Source organism: Manis pentadactyla, chromosome 8 (genome assembly GCF_030020395.1).
Source record: "Manis pentadactyla isolate mManPen7 chromosome 8, mManPen7.hap1, whole genome shotgun sequence".
NCBI classification, from domain to species: domain Eukaryota; kingdom Metazoa; phylum Chordata; class Mammalia; order Pholidota; family Manidae; genus Manis; species Manis pentadactyla.
The window spans coordinates 6025732-6049778 of NC_080026.1; the positions used below are offsets into that span (position 1 = coordinate 6025732).

Genomic DNA, 24047 nt, shown 5'->3' on the forward strand with positions numbered 1-24047 from the left:
AAATATAATCTTAAAAGGTAAACAAAAAACAGAACTGTGTATTAACATATCTATTTTCTGGTCTCACCACTGTGTGATCTTGGGTGAGTCATTATCCCCCTAAATATGTTTTATCATCTGTAAGATTAAAAGGTTTTGTCATCTCAAACTTCTCCAGTTAATGAAATTCTATTATCAGTTTCTGCAAAAGTTGTTGTCAAATGAATTCTCAGCCATGTTTAAAAGCCTAAGATATTATTTACTGTTATTTACTCATGTCATTCTCTCTTCTATTAGTAGGAAAAACTGCACTCTTAAAGCAAAGACATGTGGGAAAGATCCCCATGCAAACTCTCATTCTTACTAACATGTCTGAGTAATTCAATGACTCCACTGATTAAAGGACTCTGAAGGGCTCGTCCAGATCAACTCTCACAAGTTTAAGGGAACAGAACCCATCGGCTGAGTACCTACTATAGGCCAGGGATTTTAGTTAAGCACCGTACTGGAATTAACCCCAATGCTCTCTATCTGAAAGGTTAATATGATCTCCATCTCACAGGATCAGAGAGATTCTTTAATAGTTACCTAGGGTCACAGCTCCAGTAAGTGGTGATGGTAGAACTCAAACACAAGAGCTCTGCTGTGGGCTGGCCCACTGGTGAAAATGTGAGCAATATAACATCTGAGCACTGGGCAGAGGTGATCACAACACACTAGCAGTCTGTCACGTCATATTCATGCGGTAAAACCTCCGACTGCATTTAACAGTGTTTACACACCGTACCCTTCTCAGAAGTCAGGAAAAAACAGATTCTCCAAGGAATGATGTCAAATTTGTCATATGTGAGAAAAGAAAAGGAGAGCCTATCATAGAATAATTATATATATATATACACACACACACACATATATGAAAAAGCATAACTATTTGTATATTTAAAAACCTACTTAGAAATAAAAACATGTTGATGACCCTATCATTTTGAATAAGTAAATATAAAAACAGAATTAATAAACATAAAGATTAAAATAAATGGAAAATATAAAAATTGTTTAACTCAATTTTAAAACTGCTTTCTAAAACTGGAGGGGAATTAGTACTACTGGATAGCAAAGAGAGATCATCAAATTACAATAATTAAAATGGCCAAAATGCAATGGAAATTTGGCATATTACAGAGGTTACATTTCAAATCAGAGAGGAAATATGGGTTATTTAATAAATCGTGTTCAGACAGTTGGCTAGCCAACTGGGGGGAAAACTAAATCCAGAGTTCTCATTTGTGACTCCAAAATTAATTCAAGATGGAGCAAAGGTTTACATGTTTAAAAAGAAAAAACAGACTAGGAGAAGGAATTTTCAGTAAATAGAGTAAATAAAGTAAATGTTTTCTTATCTCTAAGCCCTTTTGAAACACCAATAAAATCACTATAAAGAACAAGGAAAACATCTAAAGGAACAAAAGAGGATAATACATAAGAGATACCACCTGAAATTTTGAGAAACAAAGCAAAGACTGAGTGCCTCCTGATCCAGCCAAGTGGAGACAGCTGAAGCCTGAGTGCCTGCCAGTGGTGGAAGGAAAAGGACAACCTGCTCTTGAACGTGCCCGAGATGCACCTGGCCATCCTGAGCACCCAGATTCTGATTCAGTAGGTCTGGGGTGAGGCGTGACATGTTACCATCTCTAACAAGCTCCCTGTTGACATGGATGGGGGCTGCTGATCTGGAGTCCATACTCTGAGTAGCAAGGCTTTAGAACAGAAAATGCCAGAAATGTTCAGAAACTGTTGGCACAGGACACCTCTGAAGGTCAGGGAGCAGGACTGGCCCAAAGTCTGGAGGGAAGAACAGGTCGACCTCCAAATCGGGATCTCAAAGAAGGTGGCTGCTTTCCCCAGCAGAGGGTGGGTGGCTTACTCTAGGAGTGGTTGAGTCACAGAGCATCTGACCTTTGGGACACGAGGCATAATGAACAAAATAGGGGACTAAGTGAAAATCTGCAGACCAAAAGGGTCTTTAGCTTCACTTCATTGCTCAGCTCTCAGAATGTGGGCCATAGACTCACCCCCTTTGGGCAGGGAGGACAAGGGTTGTTCTCCTGGGAAACTGACCAGCTCAAGAAAAAAAACACCCTAAAGGGAAAACAGTAATTACTCAGAGACATAAAAAACATAGTGGATCCTTCAATAATACGGGTTGAAACTAGACAGCTCCACTTACATGTGGATTTTTTTTCAATAAATATATTGAAATATTTTTTAGAAATTTGCAACAATTTGAAAAAATATTTTTTCTCTATCTTTAGTGTAAGAATACAGTATATAATATATATAAAATACAAAATAAGGGTTAATCAACTGTTTATGTTATCGGTGAGGCTTCCAGTCAACAGTAGCCTCTTAGTTAAGTTTTGGGGGAGTCAAAAGCTATATGCAGATTTTCAACTGAATGGGGGTTTGGTAGCCCTAAACCCCGATATGTTCAAGGATCAACTGTAAAATCTTCAGCCTAGAAAAAGTAATAATTAAAGTCATAATTAAAATCACCAAATCATATTAAAGAAAAATTAAAAACTAAGAAATATTTAAAGTATACACAAAATAGCTAACATAATTTTGCAAAGAGAGCCTTTATAAATAACAAACACTCCCCAGAAAGACAAAACATCAACTAATTCACAGAAAATTAAAAACAAATGGCTCCAAAACATAGGAAAATGTGTTGAATTTCACTTAAAAATAAAGGCAAACTAAAATACTATCATTTTTCATGCAGCCAATTGGCAAACATTTGAAAGTTCAGTTACATGTCACATTAGAAACCTTCCTCAGTTAGAGGGAATATTAAACAGATGTAATTGCCTCAGAGAACTTAACACGATCTATCAAAATTCAAAATAACCCAGCAACTTCACACTAATAGGAGTTTATGCTAAAGTAATTCATGTGTAAACAAAGATAATGTACAAAAATAGCCACTGTGGTATTGGTTTTAATAGCATATGATAGAAAATGACCTAAAGATACACTGATAGGGGACTGGTTAAGTAAATTATGATAACTGTATTATATACGTCATATATATTATATATGTTAAAATTCTACACAACCATGTAAGTGAGAAAGTACAAAAAAGCACACATAATCTGTATTAAAAAACATTTATAGAAAGATGTATATGTTTGAATATGCATGGGAAAAGCTCCAGAAAATAAATTGCAAATGGTCATCACTGAGGAGGCAGTTTTAGTTTTCATTGAATACTGTATTTTACTGTTTGACTTTTCCACAATAAGTATATATTGATTTTTTTTCTTTATCATTTTCCTTTCCAAGCAAGGTGATGATAATAAGATAAGAAAAAAGAAGATTATAGACAGGAGGACAGTTAATGCAGTGGCTGAAGGCTAAGATTTCTTTTTCTGTCCAAAAATTGGTTTGGGGGAGATAAGCTAACTCCTTTCACTAGTCTTTCTGTACCTGAGAAACAGGAAAAATAATAATACAAGTTTATTTTAGTTTGTAATTTTAACAACATCTACTGTTTATATGACCATGTATTTAACAAACTTGTGAATTCAAATCCTTTCCACCTCATTGCCTTAGACTCACTTGGTCAACAGGAATGGTAGACGGGACTTGCATTCTGACAGGGTAACTGTGCTCCAAACATCTGCCTTGGAGCATGAAGCCCCCATGCTACAAAGCCGAACAGGACCCACAGGGGCAGGAGCCAGTAATCTTGAGATGTTTGCCTAACAGAAATGCCTGAAACAACTTGATTAATAAGCCAGTGTGCTTTACCCTGATTTTCTAAAGCCAAGAAATATTATCAGCGAACAACTGCTCAGCTACCTCTTGTAACCTTATTTTTCCCAGTTCAAACCCTTGGACATCCATGAAACACCAAGAAAAATATTGCATATGATCGCCCGCACATCTTTCATTAACACATTTCTTTCAGCCTTATTTTTATACATGAATTACATGTAGTAATTAAATCTAAAGTGATTGTCTTCCTTTACTTATAATTTTAGCAAATCTATAAACAATGTGTTCTACAGCTTTGAAGCTATATATTTCAACAAAAAATACATAAATTGCACTATGTAAAATTCATTTTCAAAGTTACTTTTAAAAAGATCACCCTAGAATGTCTTTATTCTTCAATAATATATGCATGTTCATGTAACTAAGGGTGATGTGTCATAATATCTGCATGGAACAGAAGAGAAAAGGAAGAAATATTATAAATATTATAAAACATTAACAATCATTAAGAATCAGGCGGTGAGAACAAGAATGCTCATGGTATTTTTTTAGCTTTTCTGTATATTTGGACATTTTCATAACAGTCAAAAAAAAACTTAATGGCTGAATACATTCATAAATGACAGATCCGATAAAGGCTTGACATCCAAAATATATAAAGAGCTCACACGCCTCAACAAACAAAAAGCAAATAATCCAATTAAAAAATGGGCAGAGGAGCTGAACAGACAGTTCTCCAAAGAAGAAATTCAGATGGCCAACAGACACATGAAAAGATGCTCCACATCACTTGTCATCAGAGAAATGCAAATTAAAACCACAATGAGATATCACCTCACACCAGTAAGGATCGCCACCATCCAAAAGACAAACAACAAATGTTGGCGAGGTTGCAGAGAAAGGGGAATCCTCCTACACTGCTGGTGGGAATGCAAATTAGTTCAACCATTGTGAAAAGTAGTATGGAGGTTCCTCAAAAAGCTCAAAATAGAAATACCATTTGACCCAGGAATTCCATTTCTAGGAACTTACCCTAAGAATGCAGCACTCCAGTTTGAAAACGACAGGTGCACCCCTATGTTTATTGCAGCACTATTTACAATAGCCAAGAAATGAAAGCAACCTAAGTGTCCATCAGTAGATGAATGGATAAAGATGTGGTACATGTACACAATGGAGTACTATTCAGCCATAAGAAAAAAACAGATTCTACCATTCGCAACAACATGGATGGAGCTAGAGGATATTATGCTCATTGAAATAAACCAGGCAGAGAAAGACAAGTACCAAATAATTTCACTCATATGTAGAGTATAAGAACAAAGAAAAACTGAAGGAACAAAACAGAAGCAGAATCACAGAACCCTTGAATGGATCAACACTTACCAAAGATAAAGGGACTGGATAGGATGGGTGGGAAGGGAGGGATAAAGGCATGGAAAAAGAAAGGGGGCCTTACAATTAGCATGTATAATGTGGGGGGGGCACAGGGAGGGCTGTGCAACACAGAGAAGACAAGTAGTGATTCTACAGCATCTTACTATGCTGATGGACAGTGACTGTAATGGGGTTTGTCGGGGGGGACTTGGTGAAGGGGGGAGTCTAGTAACCATAATGTTCTTCATGTAATTGTAGATTAATGATAATAAAATGAATTTAAAAAAACTTAAAGGCTGTCATTCAACACATATAATAACATAACCTTTGTCTAAACAACATGGCACAATGAACTAATGTGGTGACTGGGAGGCAGCATGGAGTGGACAGGCAGCAGTGCTGGAGAATACAACCTGGCTCTAACATTTAAAATCCTCTCTTGAGTTCTAGATTCTTCATTACTTGTTGAATCCTGGTCACTTGTTACTTGTTAATTGGAAATGTTTCTACTGTCAGAATAGCTGAATCATAAGGTAACTACTCAGATAATAACTTATTAGGAAACCTCATACAAGGTGAGATTTCCCTCCTTCACAATTCTTAAATGTTATTAAAAGCAATAACATTTAATGTACCTGTAACTGACTCTGATTTGTTGCAACAGAATGTAACAAAAAATGCTCACCATTCCTGTTAGCTAGGTAAGCCTAAGGCAATGAGTTGGGAAGGCTGTAAATATATGAGATACATGTTTGTTAAATAAATGATGCAGCAGATGTCACAAAGTTCAAAATTATAAACTTGAATGAACTTCTCATTCCTTTTATGAGTTTATTCCTATTTCTCAGGTTAAAAATAATAACTTTTTTATGCAGATGTCTGTCCATGTCAGATATTGTTAAATTTCTCCAACCTGTTATTCTTTGACATTCCATCATATTGATTTTCTTTATTGATTAGGACAAATTTTCAAAATCACATCAAATTTGTAGCAGGTTAAGTTAGGGCAGAGTGGTTTTCTCATAGTGTTGCAGGGAAGGGTGTAGTATGGTATACATTTTCTCAAAAGGCTTTGGCAATGTTTATTAAAATTTTAACTTTGCACATCCTCAGACCCAGCAATTCTACTTCTGTATGTTAATTTAGCAAAATACACCAGAGTACAAGGAAGTCATACAAGGATGATGTTACATTGTTGTTTCAAACAACATTCATAGAGAACAGTTAAATGAACTATAAAACATCCAAATGGAGTATTATACCATCATATTAAAAATAGTAAAGTGGCTCTATATTCACCAACATTGGGAAATGTCTAAGACATAACGTTAAGTGGGAAAAAAAGTTCCATAAAAGGACTTAAAAGTACATCATTCATGTTTTAAACAAACTTTATATTTCTGTGTGTGTGTGTGTGTGTGAGTGTGTGTGTGTGTGTGTGTGTGTGTGTGTAGGTAAATGAATTGAAAAATTCTGCAAGAATAAACATATCAACTGTTCATACTGGTCACATCTAGGAAAGATAGTGAGATTGAGGAAACAGTAGAAATGGAAAATTGTTGCTTTTTTTTGCAGTGGAAGTTTTCCTGTGAGACTGTAGACATATGATACTCGGTAATCTTTTTTAATTATTTTAAAAATGAAAGAAGAGGTTTAATAATTTTAAATGTTCAAAATGCTTCAAATACTGGTTGTTCTGTAATATAATGAATCATGGTAGATACTAAAACTTTTGAAAATCCACAAAATAAAATTAATATGTTAGAAATAAATGGTTCTTGGTGAGATAATACTGCACCAGGAGATTCATTGTTTATTATGTTATTATGTTACCAAGAAAACTGGAGGAAAAAGTTCAGAAGTTCAATTTAAAACTAGTGTGAAAACCCCATTAATTCTAGCATGCATAATTTAGAAGAATATTGTTATACTACAGAGTTCAGGAAAGCTCTGTAAAAAGTCATAGCCATTTGAACATTTAAGACTCATATGAAATGGTATTCATATACTGGACAATTTATCAATGAAACATCATTTTTAAAGAAGACCATTCTATTATGCTATTACTCCCAAAACAGGACATTTTAAGAAGCTGGTGTTAAGACACCCTCTTTACAGAAATAAACAGTAAAGATCCAATATTTTCTGGTTTTAGACTAAAAGGTATAGGAAGGAACTAGCATAAAAATTACCTCTGCATAAAAATAACAAAACAGTAAGCAGAAAGCAAATGAAAAAGAATTACAGGAACACAGAAAGTATTCAAACAAAATTTTAAAGAAATTGCAGATCACTTTTCAAAAAAAAGTCAACAAAGAGATACCAAGGTTCAGAAAAATGATTACAGAAATGCAAGAAAAAATTGCAAACAGAAATAGCAGAAGAGAAAGATTTTTAAAAGATTAAAGCAACATTAAAAGCAACAGAGTAAACAATAAACATGAGTGAAAGAGACACCTGATAGGTAGGATTGAGGAAAATTAATAAAATTACATGGAAAAAAATAGTGAATTATTATACAGTATATGATAGATATGAAAAGCAGAGTAAAGAAATCTAACATATGTATAATTGGTATTCTCAAAGACGAGAACAAATGCAATAGAAAATATACCCAAAGATGGATTAGAAGAAAACTTCTTAAATTATGAAAACTTAAATTAAAAAATGTTTTTAAAGTGATGATAATTTTTAAAATAAAAAGCACAGCAAGTCTTAAAGATAATTATTTTCACAATATACAATATTTCTATATCACAAGCAAATACTCAGTATTCAAAATACATGGCTTTTTCAAATCCAAAGTATATGATAGCTTTGACTCCCTTGTCTCAAACTACATATCTTCTCAGACCTACTACATTCAAAGAACAGGATAAAGAAGCATTTCAACAAACTTATAGACCTTTTCTCCACTTTATATCCTTAATCTTTTGAAAAATATGTAAAGACACTGTATTTTTGTACCTTTATTAATGCCTATCATCACAAAACATACTAATTATATAAGGTGGAAAAGAAAATGGGTGTTTTGACCACAGTTCTTCCTCTCAGTTTCTCACATCTTCTCATTCCTTCATAAGTAATTTCTTTTTTTTAATAGCTAAATCTTATTCATAATTTACATAAACACATATACATTTATCCAAGCACTGTGCAATCTTAACAGAAAGAGAAGAAAGATGGTCTGATACATGACAGCAAGTACCAGAGCTTGTTTTCCTCCATAAGGAACCAATGACCTTTGTGGAATAATGGGTTTGGCTAATTAGGAGTTACAGTTGCCTTTTATTTTTTCACTACAAATGTTTCCTTAATTCATAAAAATAGATAAAAACTACTAAGGAGGAGATTTCTGGGGTGCTAGTTATGTTCTGTTTCTTGATCTGGGTTCTGACTAGGGAATACATGGGTGTATTCATTTTGTTGTGATAATCCAAAGATCTGTAAATTTAGGTGTACTTTTGGGCATGTTACAGAATAAAAAGTTTACTTCAGGAAAAATAAAGCACTTTTCTAACAATGCCATATGAATATTTGTTAAGCAAGTGATAAACGCACATTTCAGTGTTGGGTTTACAGCAAATACCCAGTAGGGTATTAGCTGAACTAGGGTTCCACCAAGATGGCATTTAAGCCAAAGTCAGGATTCCATACCTCCTCCTGTTGCAGGCAAATGGCAGAGTCTCTCTCTTTCAAGCCTGCTCTCTCCACAAATCTAAACCCTAAGCCTCAGGACCAAAAAGCTTGGGATTGGTTTCACCTGCCAAGATAAATATTTTGTGTTGACTCTCAAAACGTATTATCATACACTCTCCACTTTCACAGTTCCTATTCAGAGCAGCTTCCTGACCCTCTCAGGTTGGTTTTTAAAATAAGAAGTTTCCAGTGGCTAAGTGAATCCAATTCAGAAAAGCTTTAAACACTTGGAAAGAACTGAAATTCCTTAGCCTTGACCCCCAAGTGAAGACTCAGACACTGGCCGGAAAACGGAATGGAGACTGATGGAGAGAAAGGGTAACCCGGTTTGGCTCTGCTTTAATGCAACATTTTTATCTCATCTTTGACTCTGAAAAAGAAAACTATGTGCCAGACAATAAACCATTGTTTTACAATTGCGGAACTTAATAACCAATTCCATTTTTGAATCAGAAAAAAGTCTAAAACCATGAAGTTATTTTTGAAAACAAAAGAAACATTTATTCCAAATTATTTCATATTTTTTCAGATATTAAAATATTGAAGTTAGGTGTTAGCTCTTAGTAACCCACCTTCTAAGTGCATTTGGCCCAAACTCACTGGGAGTTGGCCCTGGGAAATGACAGGAGTAACGGAACAGCTGGTAACCAGGGCTCAAAGCCAAAAAGGTAAGGAGGTCAACCATTCAGGAGATTCAGTTTATCCCAAACCTCCACTACCTTTGATTTGAAGATAGAGTAGGGCTGAGGAAGACTAGGTGAATTTAAGATATGGAAGCCCGAAGCAAAAAGGAAGCAGGAGTTCAAAGGAGTGATAAGCATTGGTCTTTAGTTGGTGACAGTTGCCCTCTGCCCAATCTCACATGGCTTGACTCAGCACCCAGGTGTGGACAGACTGGGTGCAGGGGGAAGAGGGTACGGCCAGGTCCCGGCACCATAAGCCTGTCTGCCCACTTAGAGCCCTGTGGCTAAAGCCTGCCCTTACTAAGGGCAGCAACATCCAAGCACTGGAATTTCCTAGCACTTCCCTTGTTCAGCTCTGAGAGAGCGTTCGCTGCAATGTTCAGTGTTAATTCAGGGGCCCAATTCTTTCACATAAACCACAGGTACCTACTACTAGCAAAATAAATTTTACAGATTGTAAAAGAAAACAAAACCACGAACATAAAGTAAGTACACAGAAAATCACTGCAATGCTCAACACTCCTGAGACACAACTGGTGGTTAACAAGCACCACCTGTATATCTATGTTTGTTATCTTTCCCAGTCCCTTTACGATTCTGCAGGCAGCCACTTAAGTGTGGGTGCTTAACACACGCTGGGGTGAAAGCTAGAGGAAAACAAAACTGTGTGTGTGGTCTGAGCGACACAGGATAAATGCCCTCTGGACACGAAAGTCACCACGGAAGGATGGCTCTGGGTGCTTCCAGAATGGCCTCTGCCCTCAGGAGCAGCAGCCCACACTTCGTGGGGGGACCTTCTCACCTTTTAAAGAAGGCCATGAAACACTACACTGACCGTGGGGCAGGCAACACATCTCAATTACCAGAGAAGCCTCTTTCCACAATTACCATCAGTCACCCTTAGGGAGAGACATGTGGCCATTTTTATAGTGAAAGCACCCCTGTCTGGGGACCAGACCACTGTGGCTTTAACTGGGGTAAACAAAGAGGGAGGTGACCAACTGTTCTGGTTTTCCTGCACTGAAGTGTCTCCTGGGACAGTCCCAGGTAAACCCAGCTGGTTGGTAGCAAGTCAGCGGCACTGCAGGAGGCCCAGAGCAGCCGGGCTCCGCCAGGACCTGGATAGGTCACACAGGACAAGGCAGTTCTCTACAGGCTTCAGAGCCCTAACATAAAATGGGAGGTGGAGTATCTTGCCAATGGGTTTCAGCCCCGGACAAATTCGCTATGGATTCAGTGTGACCAAAGAAAAGGACAGCAAAATGTTCTTCGGGTGAAAGGGTTATACCCAACTTTATTTCCAGGTGGCAGGTCAGTCACTAAAATCCCATCCACTCAGAGCAAGTCTGCATGGAGCAAGCCAGTCTTGGCCTCTGGGCCCCTCTGTCTGCACAGCCATCCTCTGGGCCCCTCTGTCCACACAGCCGTCCCACCCAGCCATCCTCCGGACCTCTCTGCACAGTCATCCCGCACTGGTTTGCCAGCACTGAAGTGTCTCCTGGGACAGTCCCAGGTAAACTCTGCACAGTCATCCTGCACAGCCATCCTCTGGGCCTCTGTCCTTGGCACTGCCACCACTCCAGCCTCTGCTCTGCTCTCCTGCAGCCTTGTAGCCCTGCAGCCCTGCCACCCTGTCATGCCCAGAGCACCAGGCGGAACTATTTTTACAGAGTCAACAGCTGTGTATTGCCCACAGGTGTGCAGTGAGCTAGTCAACCAGGGCCAGGTGAGAATACTGGCCACAGGAACTCTCATTTTATCCACATGGAGACTTTTAGCTCTGTCAGTATTTCTCAATGTGTCGTTTTCAAACATCTGTGCCTAAAAACAGAACCTGGCTGTGGTGTTTCAGAAGGTGGGGGAAGAGGGCGGGTGGTAGGAGCAATGTGCCCTGGTGAGGAAGGGTCGTTTCTCACTCTCTCAATAATATGTTTAGAATTAGTTTCACGTGATGTGAATAAAAAGCAGTTTTTAATCTAGAGGTGATACACCCCCTTATTGCCCATACCTGGGAGATTCTCCCACCATACCAGGCCCCACATACGCTACTGGTGTCTGACACATGACAGACTCCTATTTTGAATAAATGAGCTTTCAATTTTCCTTCTAAGGAGAAAGCTATGAGTCTATTAAACTGAACTAAAATAGAAGCAGTCTTCGGTAATTGGTCATTCGACAGCACTGTGGGTCCATCTCTGCCCTACTTCCTCACTGAAAAGATAACCCACCACAAATATCATATTTGATCATCCTAAGACACCCTCTATCCAGGCCTAAAAAAACAGGCTTTAAAATTATTTACATGGCCAACTCTTGAAAATTATATATTTAAGCTGTGAAGAATTGGAAAATTGACTCTAGTAGAAAGCAGGTGCAAATCCCTTCTGAACTAATTTGGTCAAGTTAGGTTAGCCATAGTCACACCTACTGAAACTCAGATTTGGCGGTGATTTGTTTCTCTTAAGGAAAAAAAAGTTCACTTCAACTAGTTCTTATTGTTTCCAACTTCATAAATATGATCCCAAGGACACTAGACTGAATTTTTTTTTCTTAAGGGTCAAATTAAGATAACTAACTAGGATTATCTGAAAGAAATCAATAAATATCAAAGGGCCTTCCTTTTTCTGGGAAGCTCTTATCAGAAAAAAAACTTTCTGAGCTGTCTAAATATTAACATACAATCTGTGGGTAAGTTGGGGCTCCTACGGCCAGGATCCTCACTGAACCCTTCCACCTCAGAGAAACATTTTACTGTCATTTCTTTGGCCACACTGAATCCATAGCGAACTTGCCGGGGGCTGAAACACACTGGAAGACAAATCTCACCAACGTGTACTGCCCGAGTGAGGTGGACAGGGCCAGTTCTTTGCTAAGCTGCTAGGGTTGTTTTCTGCAGACTACAATGGAAGAATCCGAATGTTTCCTTGGAGGAGGAAAAGAAGAGACAGAAAGACAGACTCAGAAAGACATACAGAGGAGGAGAAAGATCACAGGGAAAGTAACACTCAAATAACTACACAGGCCATGCTAACCAGTGAAGAGTAGGAATGGGGCTTAACATACACGTTCATGACATAAAGGTAATGCCAGTAAAGGTTCTCAGAAAGCTAATGGTAAAGTCTCATTTCTAGAAACGAGGGTTTAAACAAAGAAGGGGTGAGTGTGTATGTGTGTCTCGAATAAATCTGAAGAGGGAGGAAGCACTACTCCCATAAACTAGACTCTGCCCTATGCACAACGCATGCATTGTCCTTTAATCCTCACAGCGATCCTCTGAGTCTCCGCTGGAAATTGTGCACAGATTAAGTAATTTGTGCCTAGATCTGTGTAGCTAGTAAGTGGCATGGCCAGAATTCAGGCTAGGTTTTAAATCAATATAAATGGTGAATCTGATGCTTGCCATTACTAGTGGTTGAATACCCAATCGATCTTCCCTTGGGACTGTGTTCAATAAGAAAGGACCATCAGGGCCAGAGGGGGCAGTGAGAGACGGATCGGGGTACCTGCAGAAGGCATCCCTCCACTAAAAGGCAGCTTTCTAAGAAACATCCACACAGTGGAAGACCACCTTCCCGGACTTTCTCCGAAGCCACATCCAAATGAGAAAGCCGCGGGTGCTAACCTGTACACAGCTGCCCATCACTTTTCCAATATTCCACCATTAAAAACAGTTTTCTGCCACCAAATGCAAGCAAGCCTCTGGCCTATAATCTCTATTAACAGTTGAGAAGAAAAGGCTATGAAGCATTCTCCTCCCTAAACAGGCACAGTGCTGAAGGGGTCGGGGCTGCAATGCCTGTCTAAAATTCTAAATATTTACTCTTCAACAATACAAGTAAATCTACAGTTCCAGGATCAAATATATAAGCAGGTCCTGCTGTCTCCACAAGCTGCACCCTCTCCCCACCCCTCCAATCCCACCTCAGGCACCCCCAATCCCTTAAAGCACATTATAGAACATTATTCTCAAATAGGTGCTATGGAATCAATTCTTTTCTTACACAATTTGTATTGTTGAGGACAGGTTTTATTGAGTTCCCTTTAAATATATTTTTGCAGATACTCCCTCAGTATTATAAAGTAGACATACTTTATACATAGTCTCCATTTTAAAAGTAAGGACACCAAATTCCAGAGAGCATGCTGTCCACCATTACACAGCTGCTAAAGGGCAGTATTTAATTTCAAACACAAGTGTGGGGAAGTTGGGGTTCCTATGGCCAGGATCCTCACTGAACTTAAACCACCTGATGATGGAACTGGCCTGTTGCTGGGCTACCGCTTCCACGCCTGTAGGCAATGAGCTCTTACTGCGCTATACGGAGAGCTCGGCCCAGTGCTCTGGGCGGGGGCAGAGACGCTAGTGCTCCACCTACTGCCGGAGAACAAGCCGAGTAATAAACCCTTTTACCCCAAAGAAGGTTTTGCTGTCATTTCTTTGGGCACACTTAATCCATAGCGAACTTGGCCGGAGCTGAAACCCATTGGCAAGACAAGTTCCATAGTCTTTTAAATACCCATTTACTTTCCTTTTAATTCTAGTTAGGAATGCATTTTACCAATTGACTGCAATCAATGTACAAACCAGTAACCTAATTTAGATGTATCGTCACCTGTAAGCCTACCCACACACTCAAAGATACACCCACTACTGACGCACGAAGCCCTTATATTAACTTAATTTCTACAGTGCCCAAGCGACTGATTGCTTGGTTCTCAATTTTCCTTCACTCAAGCTATTGGACTCAATACTGCCACTCTGCTTAAAGTACCAACACACTTTATTCTGCTTTTGAAATGGTGATCTACTAAGATCAGAGCTACAGAGCCACTCAGACTAGCCGGCAGCTCTTACTCCAAGAGCTGCCAGACTGTCCCTGTACCAGATTTTAGAAGATTCTCCCTGTCTTCTCTCCCTACTCAACTCTGTGCTCCTCCTCTGCTCTCAAGACTTCTTGTGTTTTTAAAGGATCTGTACCATCGATAATAAGAAGGAAGGAAGAGAAAGAGAAAAACAGAAAGAAGGAGAGAAAAGGAGAGAGAGAGAGAGAGTCAAATCAGTCTCAGGACAGCAATAATAGCTCTGTAACCTGCAAACCTCCCAGATAAGATATAACATTTATGTAGACACTGACAGGTCACAAACAAATGTTATTCCTAGGTCATTGTGTGAAAAAGCTTACCTAGTGAAGGAATGCATCCTCCCGGCAATGAGAAACCGTTTGTGTATCTCCAAGCCCACCCCTGCCAAAAAACAACCCCACCATCCAATTCTGAGGGAATAAAAGCAAAAATCGGAATCGGAAAGCAGGAGCTGTCCAAGAGAAGTATATGTCGAGGCTAGTAGTAGGAAAAGAAAGATCTCCTTAAAAAAGAAAACTGCCCAAAATATTCCACAGAGGAATGAACTCAGGAAAGCAGTGTTTTTACAATGACCAAACATTAGCATGAACTTGGGAAACTATTGTTTTTCAGTAATAGGTACTGCCAATGCTTGCAACTGATTACCTTATTGTATGTAGCATTTGAGTGAAATCATGTTCAAATTTTCAAGTATTTAAATCATTTGCTTGCAAAACGGATGTAAAATTCAATTAAAACAGGGGGAAGGGTCAGATCTTATCTACCACAACAGAAGCTCCCACAGGCAGTATCTATCTGCGGTCTAGCTGTTTGCCTTACTAGAGTTTCATCCGATCATCCTGACTGGTTTTAAATGGATTTGGAACTCACTAGGATGTCTTTACTTTAATCCTAGGGCTGCTCTGAAACCATGCAACGTGCTTCTCTAAAGACACTTAACTCTCCTTTTCTGTACATGCCAATTTACTGGTTATTATATGGTCCTACTCACAAATGGACTGAAGGAAGGTGTTTGGCTGAAGTGCCTCCCACAAAGGTCCCAGGTCCTGAAGTGCTCCTTGGACTTCAACCTTCCTTCCATCGCCCCTCACCTCCCACCCACCCACACCAGATGATTCTGGGGAGAAGAGAGGCTCACTAGATCCCAGGAGGATTATGCATTAAAAAAAAAAAAAAAAACTGTGCTTGATGGAACTGAAATGTTTGTTCCTCACTGGAAAATTGTCCAGCCTACAAAATGAAACCGTGATTTCTAGTAGATGGCTTTTTTTTTTTCAGTCAGTGAAACATTTTTTGAATTATTTTTACTTGTGATAAAAGACACATAAAATGTACCACCTTAAACATTTTTAAGTGTACGGTGGCATTCAGTACATTCCCACTGTGCAACTGCCACCACCATCCATCTCCAGAACTCTTAGCATCTTGCGAAACTGAAACCCTCTGCCCCGTTTCCTCTTCTCTTCCGCCCTGGGCAGCACTCTACTTTCTGTCTCTGGGCGTTTGACTACTGCAGAGACCTCCCAGAAGCGCAGTCTTACAGTGTTTGCCTTTTGATGACTGGCTTGTTTCACTGAGCTTAATGTCCTCAATGCTCATCCATGTTGTAACATGTGTCATACTTGCTTCCATTGTAAAGCTGAGTAATATTCCATTGAATGTATACAGACCGCATTTTGCTTATCCATTCATCTGTCAATGCATAGATGGACTGACTGCTTCCACTGTTTGGCTATTGCGGATAATGCTGCTGTGAACCTAAGTATACAAATACCTCTTTGAGACCTTGCTTTCAGTTCTTTTGGGCATATACTAAAGTGGAATTGCTGGATCATATGGCAATTCTATTTTTTATTTTTTGAGGAACCTCAATACTATTTCCACAGTGGTTGAACCATTTTACATTCCCATGAACAGTGGGTTCCAATTCTCCAAATCCTCACCAACACATGTTCTTTTCTTTCCTTCTTTTTTATTAAATAGCAGTCATCTAAATGGGTGGGAGGTGGTTATCTGTGGTGGTTTTGATTTTCATTTCCCTAGTGATTAATCTAATAAGTTACTTCTAACCAAATGCTCAGAGAGACAATATAAAGAAATTTAGGCTTTATCTCTAAGTTTTCCTTCATAAAAACCCATTCATTCTTAAACCCTCAAACTTCCTCCCAGCCCTTTCTCCCTGCCTCATTCTCCACAATAAAGTCAGGCTATTCTCCTACTTCAATCTCTTGAACGGATCCCTTCTATCCGGTAGAATCTGAGAAGCTCCCTCCCTGGTGACGGCTTAGGTTGTAGGGGACAGACAGGAAGCAGACAGAAAGAAGAGCGCACCAGAAAAACAGACTGAGACAAGACCATTCTGCATTAAACAAGAGAAGAAAAATTCCAAGGCCACCACTTTCCTTCCAAAAAAACTGGAAGGCTCATCCCGATAGGAAAATAGAAATAAATTCATAGGAAGTGAAATACAAATGGCTAATAAATATTTGAAATATGTCCATCATAATATAAAAACACACATTACAACAGTAACATTTTTTTCAAAGCAAAAATCTCCTCAAAGGATGACAATCTGCATGCTAATAAGGAAGCAAAAATGGATATACCCTTTCTGGACAGGTTTATCTACCACGAACACTAAAATATTTTGAGGGGCTTCAAAATGCTACGTCTAAGAAACATTCCCAAGGAAGTCATCAGGAACTGAAAGATTTATATACACAAATTGGAAACAGCCTAAATGTCCAACAACGATATGGGGACTAGTTACAGGAATAATGTTATATCCATAGTGGAAAAAAGTATACAGTCATTGAAAATATTTTTTGAATTAAGTTTAGGTACACAGAAAATGTTTAGTTTATATAATTAAATAGCAAAAGCCTGCATACAAAACCATAGGTAAACAGTATGATCTCATGATATTTGCTTTAAAGTAAGGGATCACCAAAATGATTAGAAGATCAAGAAACATGGCTCCAAATGCCTATCTTGCTATTTTAAGCTGTGTATAATTAGGCACATTTCCTAAACTCCCAATCCTTAGTGTCACCTGTAAAAAATAGTGGGAAAATTAATTCTACCTCACAGGGCTTGGAAGAGGATTAAATGAAGTAGACATGTAAACTAATAAACTCATATTAGGAAATAAGTACTAGTTGTTACTATTACTTACGAAGTTAAAATTAAAAGTTACTCATTAAAAACTGCAGTCACTCAAATAGTCAAACATAAAAAGAACAAATGGTAGGCACCAAGTCAGCTACAGACCATGTGCCCTGGGCACTCAACTGTCCATAGCAATAGTGAGGAGCCACCCCAAATCAATGTTGTGAGAAACCCCATTTTGGGTTCAATCATGCCACAGCACAGGTGTACGCAGAAGTCAATGAAGATCATGGTGGCAGGAAAATGTGACAGTCACAAAAGAGTTTATGAAATCATTTTTTAATGTGAGGGGAAGAGACCAAAGGATAAAAATCTTAGGAATAGAGATTCTCAGAGTAACACTAATACAGAAGGATCTGGTTTGCCTCTTATTTTTACAAAGAAAAAAGAAAAAAATGGCTTCCTAAAAACAGTAAGTAAAAAAACTAGTTACTAGCACAAAGAATCTGGAACCCAGTATGCTGACCCAAAGTGTTTAAGAAAGGAACTGATCAAATGAAGACTGGACGGGGGAAAAAAAAAACAATGAAATGATGAGTCATGACTTTGGAAGAAACAGATGACCCATGGCTTTAGGAAATCTGCTTTTTGCCTGATGATAAAAGATGTAATATAAGTGCATGTAATAAACATTTAGAATTTTCCATGTACAACATGGACCTAGATTCTAGTGTTCATCCACAAAGTGTTACAGGTGTGTAATACATGTGCCGAACGCCTGAGGAAGGTGCAGTGCTCTCTTATAAAGCCACAGGACTCGTTTGCTTTTGGAAGAAGCGAACCTGAACCCCATTTTCTTTCCACGGCCACCTCCCCTTCCCCAACACAGAAAAGAAACAAATTTCTGAAACCTTACAAAAGGGAATCCAGAAGAAAAAAATTCTAACCCCATCCTTAGAGAATTCAGATACTTTCAACAGAAAAGTCGTAAGTGAATTCAGGGTGTTAATTTCATTATTTAAATAATCTGTGATCATTTAAAGTCATTTCACCTGATGTCCCCTCCATTCTAAGGCACTGGCTATTAAGAGTAACATTATGCCTTTTATCCATAAGTCAACCTATTACCAATAGCTACGTGACTAAACCACGTAAATGCAAACCTTTTATTTTGCAAGATGGAAAAGCTGTACTCAAGTTCTGCAAAGAATGCCATCTCTTTGACTTGAGGTTGTTTTGCAACAAAACATCCATCATAATCTAATTTTCCTATCCCGTCAGAAACCGTAGGAGGCAACCTAGTCAGCCTCACCCCACTTCTTGCCTCTGAAACCTGGCTGGCAAAGCAGGGATCCATAGTCCTAATATGGACCATGCCATCGTATGCAAACAGGTGTGTGTACAGAGTCAAACGTCCAGGACTGGCTGCATGAGGAAAACCACGTTCGTACCCCAGTCATTCCTAAACACCCTGTCTTAGTCCATTCAGGCTTCTATAATGAAATTCCACAGGTGATTTACAAGTAACAGAAATCTATTTCTCACAGTTCTGGAAACTGGGAAGTCCAAAATCAAGACAGATGTGGCATCTGGTGAGATCTTCCTGGTTCATAAATGACCACCTTTTACTGTGTCCTCACAGGGTGAAAGGCGTGAAGGTGCTCCCTGGGGCTCTGCCCTCATGACCTAATCACCTCCCCAAGTCCCCACCTCCTAATACCAGTGCCTCTGGCAGTTAGGGTTGCAACATGTAAATTTGGAAAGAGCATAAACATTCAGTTCATCGCACCCTCTTAAAATACACCTGATGTTATCAGTCTCTTCATTACAAGTGCATTATAGGAACACCCTTTGGTAATGAAACTCACCTGACACTCCACTTCTTTCTGGCAGTCATTTATGTTTCTCTTTAAGCATCAGGAATACATTTTCATTCATTCTCTCTCTTCCTCTTTCTGTCTTGTCTGTCTCTCCCCTTTCCTCTTTCTCTCTGTCTCTCTGCTCTCTTAGAGGGCATCACCCAAGGCTTTAGCAAGGCAAAGATATTAAGTAAACCCATAAGAAAAAGCCCAATGGCCAAACATTCCCTGTGATACGATTGGGACATGACTCTTCCATAAAGGTTGGGGGCAGCAGGGCATTATTTAGCTGGATGAGTCTGGCAAGACTGGTGTCAGCCTCCCGAAGAATGACAGTTCTCACCAAGCTTGGCACACTGCAAGCCAGCCTGACAGGAATGAGCTTCTCATTTTTTTATCCAGCCATCACAAGAGGTGCCAGGTCTACTCTGGGGACCATCTAAAATAGGTCTGAGGAAAGAAAACCATCATTCTCTGCAGAATCTTCTTTTTTGGTTATTCTGAAATACTGTAGTTTTTTGGAGCACAAATGGTAGTGGCCCAAATGATTCTTTTAAGTCAAATCATAATTTAAAAATTCAAGAAAACCATTGGCTAGAATATGTGCATGAAAAAAATCTTTATTCTTAGATGACCTATTTCTGTCTGCAAAAAGATGTTTAGCCTGTTTCAAAGTTTCATGGGACAATAATTAGTAAGTTTCAAATACAGAGGGTACCTACATGAACCAGATAATTGGAAGGATAAAGCAACTTCAGATACAAAGGCAGTGTGCTTCACAGAGATGAGAAAACAAGGCAGAGAGAAATTAGGTGGCTGCCCCAGTCTGACGTAACTTTGAGTAAAACCTGATGCTCTGATTCTCAATCAATACTTTCTGCATCTCTCCCCTAAACCCAGTAGGGAGAAAATGCACTAACTCTACCTTTTATAACAATAACTCAAAGAATGTGTATTGCCAAACAGAAATTCAGAAGTTTGATCCCAAATTTATAAACACCATAGCAACACACATTTTAAAAAAATGAATTTGGAAGAAGCATTTATTATAATTCCAGAGAATGGCTTACTAAGCCTAAACAAGCATTAAATCAAGAAAATTCATCAAATGGATGATAATGCCACATTATTAAATAATATTTTACTCCTTGTCTTCAAGCCAGCCACATAATATAATGGCATACACTACAATTCTCATCTAGAGAAATCATCCAGTTTTGTTTTGTTTTATTGTTACCAGATTATTTTACCCTGTCAGTCAAGTAGTATCTACAGTGACCCTTTAGGTCCCTATCCAGAGCTAAACGTAGTATAAAGGTTAAAACCACCAAGCTTTGAGCTATTCAGACTCAGTCAAGAGTGACTGCATTTAGGCTGCTCCATTTTTAACCAACCATGCTGGGCATCCGTATTGTTGCCCATATGGTACTATAACATGACATGTTCTGGCCAAGAAGGCTTCCACTGTGAACATCCCAAGAGCTAGGGATATAAACAAAAGACAGCACTGGTCAATAGGGCAAAGCCCATGTCAGCCAGTTCTTCGGTGTTTCTCTTCATAGAGAGTAATACAGAAGGCTCAAGAGAAGATACTCAAAATTCACAGTTTTAGCCTCAAAAGGGCATCACAGACCCCATTCAAGGGAAATAAAGATCTTGGATACTCAGGTATTTCATAGATATGGTCTCAGCTTTGAAATAAATGACAACAGAAGCATAAAAGGAACCGAATCAGGGAATTATTCCCATTACAAAAGCATTTCATTTTAAACAGGGATTCCCAAGGGGCTTCTTTAAATCATGGCACACATTACAGAATACTGAAAAAGAAAAAGGTTTATGCACAGGGTAGCAGGGTGCTGAAAGTGACTTGCGCCAGTGACAACAGTATTGGCTGGATCAGTCCCATTGATTCAGACCCTTGACAGATGCTGCAGTGAAGGCCACAGGCTGGAAGCCAGAATGTGTCACTCGGTTTGAGATGAGGAGAAATGTGCAGAACTTATAACTGTGGATACAACTATGCAACTGTATTTTCAAAGAATTGAGAGTCTCAGTGGTTAAAGACAGAGCTGTTAGTACTATAGGAAGAAACAGACACCCTTCCAAAAGTCAGTAGCATCCTGGGGCATATGGCCATACTGGTTTATTATTCTGAACATTCTTCATAAACTTTCACTTTCCATACAGGCCATTACATCACTTCCACTTGGATCAATGGCCTGAAAGAAACTGATGAACTGTCTACACAGCAATGAGGACCCTGGCTGTGACTGACAGCTGAAAGCAGCTGACCCCTCTGCGTAAACTCTGTCAAGTCACCGGGACTGTGCCAAAGAAGAAAAAAGAAATGTTCAGGAAGAGGAAAAATGAACTTCCAGTTTTCAACTATCATGTATCAGTTCGTAGTTTTTTAACACAAAGTCTAAGTACAAAGCTATCTCCATTCGCCAATAATTTTATTTTATTTTTTCCAATCTCATGCCCAGCCTGGAATCTGCTTTCTGCCTAAGGTCATTAGCTGACATGCTTTTGTTATACCAAACATGACTACACAGCTCTCAAAAGCGTTAGCTAACCAGAAAAGTGAGTCCAGCCAGAACTGGTCAGCTATCATTCAGCAACTATGTGCCAATACAGAGCAACCTGCGTTCCTGAAAGGCTTGTTTTTAGAGAGACTGCAAAGTTAGAAATGAGTTCCCATTTTCCATAAGGAAACATTTGCTCTAGAAGCAACTGTCAACCTGCAAACACACCCACTTTTTCACACCAAGTTCGTACTGGATAAGATCAATGATGCAGGTATCTGTGCTGAATTCCAATCACTTTAAAATAGGTCTTTAAATCCGTTCCTTTGTGCAGGTCAATCTCTGCATGTGAACGCTTACTTAAAGAGCATCAAACTGCCTTTTGAAAAGTACACTTTCCTTGAACCAAAGATACTTTTTGTTCCCAAGATGTTGCCATTTCCAGCAACAAATGACGCAAAAGACAAATTCTGCCATCCTCAATAGTGATTTCAGACAAACAGAAGCGGCAAACAAAAGAACGGCAAAAGCCTACAAAAAACCAAGGTGAATTGGGCACAGGCGAAGAGAGAAATGCATTTTGAATTCTCATTTATGATCTAAGAAATTCAGCCTTTACTGATGAATGGGGGTCTGGGAGGGAGAGGAATGGGAGGTGAGATTTTTAGTTGAAAAAAAAAAAAAAAAAGAAGTGTGTTCTGCTGTCCGGGTTGGGTTTCAACAGCACTTTGCGAGTGCGCGGCAGGCAAAATCTAGTTTAGGGACTAAGACCGATTCAATGAAAGGAAAACAAGTTTATTCAAGACACAATGGAGCCACCCACCAAATCCGACAATTCTATCCAACCTGTAATACGACAATTCTTTAAGAATTTTTAAGTGGTTGTGGTATCAAAATAAAAGTTTATGGTTATTCATAGGAAAAATCTATCAATTCAACAGCATCGTCTGGAAGGCTGTGCACCCGTCCTGTCATATCCTGTTTTAAGGAAACTGCTAATGGCTGGAAACTATTGTCAGCTATCCCCCAGGACTGTGGCCCTGACATTCAGTGTCACTGGTGGAAATCCAGCCGCGGCACAAGCCCGGGGGTTCCTGGCGCAGCCGTCTGAACCACAGCGCCAACGATCCGTGCGCCGGGGTGGAAGGACTGGGGGTGTGCGCGCTTCCTCCGCCCTCAGGCCGCGCGTCCGGAACGTCCCTGGCTGTCAGGTGGGTGGCGGGGCGCTCCGTCCGGGAAGCGCTGCGGGCGGCGCGGGGCGTCCGCGGGCCGGAGAGGGGCGAGCGGGGGGAGTGCGCCGCGGCCCGGGGCCGACCGGCGCTCACCTTTGTTCGCCTGCCTGGAGGCGAGGGGACGGGGGACCCAGGAGCCCCGAGGGAAATCCGTAGGCAGCCGGACCCTCTCCGGCTCGCAGAGCGGCGGCAGGGCTGCGGGGTTGGCTGCCCCTCGGCGAGCAGCAGGGCTGGGAGGCGGGAGCGCGGGGGGCGCGGCCGCGTGCGCCTCGGGGCCCGCGAGTGTGCGTGTGCGCGCGTGTGCGCGGGGGCGGGGGAGGCGCGCGCCGGCCCTCTTACCTCTCGAAGACGAGCCGCACCATCAGGACGCAGAAGGCCAGGGGGAGGGCGAGGTAGAGGTCCTCCGCCTGCGGGAAGGTGGCCTCCTCCGTGTTCTTCAGGTCCGCCCAGGTGACATTGTGCGGGAGCCAGAACCGCTCGTTCCAGAACCAGGCGAGGATCCCTGCCATCTTGCCGTGCGCTCCGGTCCCGGCCCCGCGGCCCGCCGAGCTCTGAGCCGCGCAGGGCGCCCGGTATGCGCGCGGCCGCCCGAGCCTGTGCCTCCGCCCGGGCCGCCCGAGCGCAGGCTGGCGGCGAGCCGCGCTCCTCCCGCCTCCGCCCGCGCCGGGCCCGGGGCCGCCTCGCCCGTCACGTGGCGGCCCGGCCCGCCCGCCTGATTGGCTCGGCCCCGCGGCGGCCGCCGGCACACGCGGCCGCTCGCCCACGGCCGGAGGGCAGCCCCGGGGCGCAGGGCACGGGGCCCCGCGCCCGCGAGCGCCGCCTGGACCCGCGCCTGCCGCGCGCTCGCCCCGCGCCCCAATTCCGCCCCAGCCCCCTTCCTGCTCGCACATGCTCAGAACGCCGGCCCCTGCCCCCCGGAGTGTCGGGGGGTCGCAGCCCGCT

The 24047-nt window shown here is 40.8% G+C and overlaps 1 protein-coding gene across 2 annotated transcripts in view; it reads right to left on the reverse strand.

The window, feature by feature from the left end:
- The window catches only part of CERS6 (ceramide synthase 6), a 297980-nt gene extending 274235 nt beyond the window's left edge, over nucleotides 1–23745 (reverse strand). Inside the window, exon 1 of one of the 2 annotated variants that reach the window (XM_036884024.2) lies at nucleotides 23445–23745. In XM_036884024.2, coding sequence (XP_036739919.1) covers nucleotides 23445–23614 — 170 coding nt within the window. In that variant the 5' untranslated portion in view covers nucleotides 23615–23745. The remainder of the gene's footprint in view (nucleotides 1–23444) is intronic. The other variant, XM_036884025.2, reaches the window with a different exon arrangement.
- Between the last annotated feature and the right edge of the window lie 302 nt (nucleotides 23746–24047).